At 48.8% G+C, this 8,660-nt stretch overlaps 1 protein-coding gene across 1 annotated transcript in view; it reads right to left on the bottom strand.

Moving 5' to 3' along the window:
* The window catches only part of TRIP4 (thyroid hormone receptor interactor 4), a 40,727-nt gene continuing 32,067 nt past the window's right edge, over positions 1-8,660 (bottom strand). The window contains exons 12-13 of the mRNA XM_039339535.1: positions 7,308-7,410; positions 1-269 (exon numbers count right to left, since the gene is read on the bottom strand). Coding sequence (XP_039195469.1) covers positions 202-269; positions 7,308-7,410 — 171 coding nt within the window. The 3' untranslated portion in view covers positions 1-201. The remainder of the gene's footprint in view (positions 270-7,307; positions 7,411-8,660) is intronic.

Below are 8,660 nucleotides of genomic sequence, written 5' to 3'. Positions count from 1 at the left end.
TTTTTTTTTCTTTTTTGGCTGCGATTATAATGATGCAAGATAACAGCAATTTCCTTCTTTGTTTTCTTCTGCTTCGAAGCCTTGAGTTCCTAAGGTGCTTCCTCATCAGCCCTCCTGGGGGCCTCCGCTCCTGTTCTTCTCCGGGGTCCGGGAGAGTAGGGTGGGGACTGCAGTAGAGGAGGAGGAGGAGGATTTGGGAATTCAGATGGCTACTTTCTGCTTCATTAACCCTTTCTTGGCTCCCTGGTGAATCTTGGAATCCAGCTTCCCTGAAAAGAGAGATGGGAAAAGAATGGGGATGGGGGGGGGGAACTATTCAGTACTTATTCTTCAAGGCTGTTTGTAACTCAAATCCATTGCAGGCTCTAAGATCTCTCTCTCTCTCCCAGCCCCAGTGGGCTGCTATCCTTGAATTTTCCCATTTCAGATCAGAGGGCAAGTCCCAAAATCCAGCTGCGGAGCAGAAAGCCTTGAGTAGAAGGCAAGAAGCAGGGAAGAGCAAGAAAGAGGACTGTATGCCCGGCAAAATGGAATGAAAGTGGGCAGTCTTTGCAAAACAGGTCCCAACGAGCGAACGCGCCACTTAATAAAGCTTGGAAACAGCGGGCAACAGAGATTCTGGATGCAAACATGGCTCTCCTCAGGACAAAAACTTTCATGTAGCCTTATAGTTGCATTCTGAAAGTCTATGACAGTTTTTCTTAAGATGAGTGGGCTTCAACCTGCCTGCTGCCTCGGGAATTCTGGGCGTTGAAGTCCACTCACCTTACAGTTGCCAAAGTTGAGAAACGTATTTAATTCAATCCTGAAGGAGGCCTCCAATTTTTCCTTCTTCACCATCTCTTCATCTCTCTTCACTAGGCTAAGCCAACAAGTAGGTTTGTTCCACTCCACTCAGGACTGCAAATCGTAACCGATGACTTAGCAACCCAACCAACTCTGGCTCAGTCGATAAGCCACGGTGAAAACAAATCTGGCTTTGCTCACTGTCAGCTCCCATTTCTTTTTCAGCTCCCTCAAGGCAAGCTGCTTACTAATTTCACACGGTTTTTCCTTGTTTTGCTCAAACCCCCAAGTTGATTCAAAGCCGGCAAGATGAAGCAGTGGAGAAGAATGAAAAACCCGATGAGGGGGGCGTGATGCAGCTGAAGTCCAAAACATCTCCTGGGGGGAAAACACTTGTTATCTGGCTGAGATTGTCGCCAGCTTAACCACAATAAGCAAATGCCCCGATAGATATGGGTTTGAAGGACAAAGCATCCTAGGACACATTACAGGCTGCCGGTGCCCTGCCAGGAACTATCACCCGGGGCCATCACACCGTTCAACCAAGCAGTCTGCATTCTGATGTCTTGGACCGAGCAACTGGACCCTCTGCCATAGGGCTTCCGCCTCGCAATGCCCCACCTCATCTTCCTCCCCCACTAGGCCCCACCATTTCAGTAACTCTGCACGGCACGTCAAATGAAAGGGCTGCCAACAGAAGATCCTCAGATTGCCTAGCTGTTTTTTTCTTGCCGGATGAAAGGCAGATAAGAACCTGCTGACCTGAAATGATAGGCGAATGATGGCGAACCTTTTAGAGACCGAGTGCCCAAACTGCAACCCAAAACTCACTTATTTATCACTGGGTGCCAGGTGGGCGTTGCCCACTGAGTGGGCATGGCTGTGGTGGTCATGGCAGACTGGGTGGGTGTGGCCAAGATGGGCGTGGTCACCTTGATGTTGCTCATGGGGAGGGATGCCTGTGGGGGACGGGACGGGCTGGGGAAGATCCAAGGGGTCTCTGGCAGGTGGGGCGGTGGGCAGGAGGCTCGTCCTGCGGGGTGAGGCGAGGCAAGGTGAGGCAGGGCGAGGGTGCCATTGTCGCAGAGCAAGGCGAGGCAGGGGATGGGGCAGGTGCCTGACACCATCGGCCCCCGCACTCAGAGGCCAGTGAGCCCATGGGGGCCGACAGTGTCCGTCAGCAGCCACAGCCTGCCGGCCCCTCGACTGGTGCACTCTGGGGCTCTGCAGCCTGCCGCCAGCAGTTCAGAGAAGTCGCCTTTGAGCTGGACGGCTGGCCGACAGCTGAGGAGACGATGCAGTGGGTCGTGCCTGGGAAATGGAGAGAATGTGAGGCCAGGAGGGATGGGATGGAGGGGAGGGAAACCAGCCGTGCTGGGATGCATCCAGCCATGTGGGACCTCGGCAAGTTAGCAGGCAGCTGGTTGAAGAGGGACAGTTGCCATTTCTGGGGCATGGCGCGTGTCCCCACAGAGAGGGCTCTGAGTACCGCCTCTGGTCCGCGTGCCATAGGTTCGCCACCACTGAGATAGGCAATCTGGCAGTTCAAGCCCTGGTAGCAGCGTGGGACGGGGTGAGCTTCTGTCACTCGCCTCTAGCTCCTGCCCTGCGAGTAGATAAATGGGCACCATTCTAGTGGGAAAGGCTAGCTATGCGAAGAAATGGGAGCCAGTGTTGGACCTGCCTGGGTTCAAGGCAAGATTGGCGGAAGAGGCCCTGGAAGATGTCATCAACCTGAACGCCGCTAGCCAGCTGGGACAAGCTACTTTGTGCAAGCTACACACAGTGGATAAACATGCAGGCACAAAAGCGAACAAACTAGCAATTAGGCTGCCAGGACTCCTCTGTAAAGTGTAAATCTCCCTGACAAATGTAAGCCATGCCAAATAAATACGGGCAGATATTTCCCTACAGGAGGAAGAGTGGTGGGGTGGGGAAGGCACAGAGCGAGTCTTAGTCCACACCCTTGGTGCCCTGGCTTTAATTTTTGCATGCTAGAGACATACTTTCCAATGCTAGCTGTATTATTTTCTCACCTGCCCTAAGCAACGGTTCTTGGCCCGATGTCTGTCTAAAACGGAGCCAGGAATATCTGTCAACAGCGTGCCAGGGACCCTCCTGTCAGAAGCCAACCAAGCCCTCGGGGAGGTGAGGGAAACCATCACTGACTGATAGAAACAGACAGGAATTGGATTCTGGAAGGGAGAAAGTTGATCTCCCAAGGAGAGAGGCATGCCACACACTCACTGCTTGAGCAAACAGGCAGAATCGAGATTTGCCAGGCGCATTCCTGTTCAGGGCTGTCTCGCCACAGCTGCCTGATCAGCTCTCACAACAACAGGCTCTCTGCTTCGCGAGACAAAGCCACAGTGGACGTCAGGAAATCAAGCCACATCAAGTCACACATACCAGTGTGTCTACTACAAACACAGGAGGGCGAGCCAGTTGCTGCAAACCAGGCCACCCCTGCAGAGATACCAAGGCTGTTTCCCAATAGGGGAGACTGCAGTGATTTTACCATGCGTGGTTTTTTTTTTTTACTATAATAAAATAATGGCTGAGAGGGGAATGCCTGCCGCAGGTTCACTAACAGGAGAAACAATGAAACAGGAACAATGTATTTCACACCAGAATGACCTCTGATGTTCACGTAACACCTTGGACTCACTATTTAAAAATCCCCCCTCCTCTCAAAGCAGGAGGAGGGGATATTTTGCTGATTGCCCAGGAATTTGGTTGCTTTGAGGGCTCAGAACAAAAGGCCATGGATTTCGACATTCAAACACTCTGGAGATGCGGAAGGAGAAGCAGCTTTCTTTGGAAATCACAACTTGGCACTTACTGAAATCCCTTCTGGCGTTATTCATCATCTCCTTCAGAACTCTTTAAAGGCAGACAGCCAAAAAAAAAAAAGGGGGGGGGGGAATGTGATTGGGTCATCTGTGCATCAGAGAAATTGGAGATTAGGTGAGACAACAGGTTAGAAGTCAAATGTAGAATTTCAACTGACCCTCAGTGGGTTGTTTTCCCTGTCTTAAATAAAGTCAACAAAAATTATTTTTCCATCAGGAAATGGTTAGGATTGAAAGATTGAAAACTCCTGACCCCTGAAGTTACACTGACTCCAGTTCCTCAAATCAAACCACATGATTGTATAACGTCCTTTAGAGACAAAAGTTAGGATGTTACATGTCCAGTTCTACAATTATCGTGGACCAGAAGTGAGACACGTTCCTTTCTTATTCTCCCCTTTCCTTTGAGCGTCTGCCTTCAAGGAACATTTTGTGGTTTGTCAAACTGCAGTTTCCTGCAATTTCTAAAATAGGAAACTGCTTTAAGTACCACTTACAAACCAAGCCAGATTTTTTCTTGAATCAGGACACCTAAAGATGAAAAGAAAGGAAGAAAAAAGGAGGACTTGTGGAAACCCAAGGCTTATTTTTCAGGACTAAGATCACCCCATTTAATTTAGACCACTGATGTAGGAGATGACCAGGCTGAGTTTGAGGAAGGGGTCAAATCCGTCATCAGTCACGGAGTCCCTTCAAGCCCGTAAAAGATCTAAGTCCAGCTTACCATGAATTCCTTCTACTCTTATATCCTGCTAATTTCCCTGGCTAATAGTAGCTGAGATTCTTGTAGAGAGCTTAAGCTTTCAATAAATCTTTATGCCCTTTTAAACTGCCTGAATCTCCTGGTTTTCCTAGCATTTGACAACTGATTAAACAGAAAATCTGCAAGATTCTTTCTTTCTTTCTTTTCTCTCTCTCTGTGTGTCTCTCTGTATCTCTCTGTCTTTCTCTGTCCTCTCTCTCTCTCTCTCTTTCTCACTGTCTCTCTCTCTCTGTCTCTATCTGTATCTCTCTGTCTCTCTCTCTCTCCATCTCTCTCTCTCTGTGTGTGTGTCTCTCTGTGTCTATCTCTGTATCTCTCTGTCCTCTTTCTTTCTCTCTCTCTTTCTCACTGTCTCTGTCTGTATCTGTCTCTGTCTCTATCTGTATCTGTCTCTATCTCTCTCTGTCTCTCTTTCTATTGCTCTGTCTCTCTGTTTCTCCCTGTCTCTCTCTCTCTCTCTGTCTCTCTCTCTCTCTGTCTCTATCTCTCTGTATCTTTGTTTCTGTTTCTTTCTTACTGTCTCTCTCTGTCTCACTCTCTGTCTCTCTCTCTCTGTGTCTGTGTCTCTCTGTCTCTCTCTCTCTCTGTCTCTTTCCCTGTCTTTTTCTGTCTTTCTGTCTCTTTCTCTGTTTCTGTCTCTCTGTCTGTCTCTGTCTCTTTCTCTGTCTCTCTCTCTCTCTCTGCACTCTCTCTGTGTTTCTGTCACCCTCTGTCTCTGTGCCTCTGTCTGTCTCTCTCTCTGTCGCTGTTTCTGTCACTTTCTCTCTATGTCTCTCTCTCTCTCTTTCTGTGTCTCTCTCTCTGTCTCTCACTCTCTCTTTCTGTCTCTCCTTGTCTCTTTCTCTCTCTCTCTCTCTCTCTCCCTGTCTCTCTCTCTGTCTCTCTCTCTCTGTCTCTGTTTCTCTCTGTCTCTCTCTGACTGTCTCTCTCTCTCTCTCTCTGTCTCTATCTCTCTGTATCTTTCTGTTTCTGTTTCTCTTTCTCACTGTCTCTCTCTCTGTCTCTCTCTCTCTGTGTCTGTGTCTGTCTTTTTCTCTCTGTCTGTGTTTCTGTCTATCTGTCACTCTCTGTGCCTCTGTCTCTCTTGTCTTTGTCTCTCTCTGTCGCTGTTTCTGTCACTTTCTCTCTATGTGTCTCTTTCTCTCTCTCTGTCTCTCTCTTTCTGTCTCTCTCTCTCTGTCTCTCTCTCTCACTCTCTCTTTCTGTCTCTCCTTGTCTCTTTCTCTCTCTCACTCTGTCTCTATCTGTCTCTCTTTCTGTCTCTCTCTGTGTGTCTGTCTGTCTCTATCTCTTTCTCTATCTGCCTCATTCTCTGTGTGTGTCTCTCTCTTTCTCTCTCTCTGCTTCTGTGTCTCTTTCTCTCTGTGTCTCTGTTTCTCTCTGTCTCTGTCTGTCTCCCTCTCTCTGTCTCTCTCTCTGTGTGTTTTTCTCTCTCTCTCTCTCTGTTTGTCTCTGTCTCTCTCTGACTGTCTCTCTCTGTCTCTCTCTCTGTATCTTTCTCTTTCTCTTTCTCACTGTCTCTCCCTCTCTGTGTGTGTCTCTCTCTCTCTCTGTCTCTCACTGTCTAACTGTCTCTCTCTCTGTCTCTCTCTCTCTCTGGGCCTCTCTCTGTCTGTATTTCTCTCTCTCTCACTTTCTCTCTCTCTTTCTCTGTCTGTCTGTTTCTCTATGTCTCTCTCTCTGTCCCTCTGTCTCCCTCTCTCTCTTTTTCTGTCTCTTTCTCTTTCTTTCTCTCTCTCTGTTTCTCTCTGTCTCTCTCCCACTCTCTCTGTTTTTCTCTCCCTGTCTCTTTCTGTGTGTGTCTCTCTCTCTGTCTCTCTCTGTCTCTTTCTTTCTGTCTTTGTCTCTCTCTTTCTTTCTGTCTCTCTCTCTGTGTCTTTGTCTCTCTTTCTCTCTCTGTCCTTTTCTGTCTCTGTCTCTCACTCTGTCTCTCTCCCCCTCTGTCTCTTTATCTCTTTTTTTCTCTCTGTGTCTGTTTCTCTGTCTCTCTCTCTTTCTCTCTCTCTCTCTGTTTCTGTGTCTCTCTCTGTGTCTCTGTTTCTCTCTGTCTCTGTCTGTCTCTCTGTCTCTGTCACTCTTTCTGTCGTTGTCTGTCTTTCTCTCTGTCTCTCTCTCTCTTTCTCTGTCTCTTTGTCTCTCTCTCTCTCTCTCTCTGTCTCTGTCTCACTCTCTCTGTCTCTGTTTCTCTCTGTGTGTCTTTCTGTCTCTCTCTGTCTCTGTCTCTTTGTCTCTCTCTCTCTGTCTGTCTGTCTCTCTCTCTCTCTCTGTCGGACAAATGGCTGTCCAGTCTCTTCTGAAAAACTTCCAGTGTTGGAGCATTCACAGCTTCTGGAGGCAGGTGGTTCCACTGGTTAATTGTTCTAACTGTCAGGAAGTTTCTCCTTAGTTCTAGGTTGCTTCTCTTCTTGGTTAGCTTCCACCCGTTGCTTCTTGTCCTGCCTTCAGGGGCTTTGGAGAAGAGCTTGATTCCCTCTTCTTTGGGGCAGCCCCTGATATATTGGAAGTCTGCTATCATGTCCCCCGTTTCCTTCTCTTCATTAAACTGGACATCCCCAATTCCAGCAACCGTTCTTTATATGCTAATCATCTTTGTTGCTCTTCTCTGCACTCTTTCTAGAGTCTCAGCATCTTTTTTACATCGTGGTTACCAAAACTGGATGCCGTATTCCAAGTGTGGCCTTACCAAGGCCTTGTAAAGTGGTATTAACACTTCACGTGATCTTGACCTGTGTGTTGGGGGACGTTGCTGGCACCACTGCTGCTGCTTGCCCCTAGTCCCACACTGCCTGCCAGGACTGTGTAGCTGTCAGATAAGTCTAGGAGACCCCCTGAAGAAGGAACGACCCCCCCCCCCGAGTTATTTTGCCAGCCTCCTCCCTCCTTCAGGAATAGATATCTCTACTTACAGATTTTATGTTTGCCCTTGATGGGAAACTTAATAACCATCTCCTGGGGGTTAGAACAGATGAAGACAAATGGAGAAGCCGACTCCTGGCTCAGCTGGGGATACTAGAAGGAAAAAAGAGGAGAGAACAAAAGCATCAGCATTACAAATAGGTCAGTGGTGATGAACCTATGGCATGCGTGCCAGAGGCAGCACTCAAAGCCCTCTCTGTGGGCACGCTCGCCATGCCCCGGAAATGGCAACCATCCCTCTTCAACCAGCCGCCCACTAACTCACCAAGGTCCCACGTGGCTGGATTCATCCCAATACCCATGCGCTCACTGGGCTCTGTGTGCAGGGGCTGATGGTGTCAGGCAGCAGCTGCCTCGGCCCCTGCCTCGCCTTGCCCTGTGACAATGGCACCCCTGCCCTGCCTCGCCTCACCCCGCAGGATGAGCCTCCTGCCCACTGCCCCATCTGCCAGAGACCCCCTGGATCTCCCCCAACCCTGCCCAGCCCCCACAGGTATTCCTCCCTACGAGCAACATTGAGGTTATCATGCCCACTTTGGCCACACCCACCCAATCTGCCATGACTGCCGCAACCACGCCCACCCAGTGGGCCACGCCCACTCGGCCATAAATAAGTGGGTTTTGCGTTGCAGTTTGGGCACTCTAAACGGTTCGCCATCACTGAAATGGGTTATCAGCAACCACAATCAATTAAGGGAAGAGAACTACCTACCGAGGGAAGACTACATGTATTGAGGGGAGAAAATGTTTCAAGCCCTATGGAGCAAGTTGAAATGTAAAGGCAGAGAAGAGCTCCCCTGCCACAACATTTCTTCAAATCTCTTCAAAAGGAAGGCCAAGATCAAAGGGTGCAGCAGCCGAGGTGGCGCAGCAGTTAGAGTGCAGTACTGCAGGCTACTTTAGCTGACTGTGTTCAGCAGGTCAGCGGTTCAAATCTCACCGGCTCAAGGTTGACTCAGCCTTCCATCCTTCCGGGGTAGGTAAAATGAGGACCCAGATTGTTGGGGGCAATGTAAATATATATATATATATATATACATTGCTTACTGGTGTACACCGCTTAGAGTGCTTGCACTTAAAGCGGTATATAAGTCTCATAAATAAATAAATAAATAAATAAATAAATGGGACCACACTGTGCATAGGGCAGCGATGACGAACCTTTTAGAGACCGAGTGCCCAAACTGCAACCCAAAACCCACATGCATCATTGGGTGCCGGGTGGATGTGGCCCATTGGTGGGGTGTGGCCCATTGATTGGGCGTGGCTGCGGTGGTAACGGCAGACTGAGTGGGACTAAAAAGTTCAATCAATCAATTCCAACTTTGTGAGATCTTTTTTTT

The sequence above is a fragment of the Crotalus tigris genome, unplaced genomic scaffold, assembly GCF_016545835.1.
Source record: "Crotalus tigris isolate CLP2741 ecotype Arizona unplaced genomic scaffold, ASM1654583v1 scf7180000017735.2152567, whole genome shotgun sequence".
NCBI classification, from domain to species: Eukaryota; Metazoa; Chordata; class Lepidosauria; order Squamata; family Viperidae; genus Crotalus; species Crotalus tigris.
Note: the sequence above shows the minus strand (reverse complement) of the source record. Positions and strands in the feature narration are given on the sequence as shown.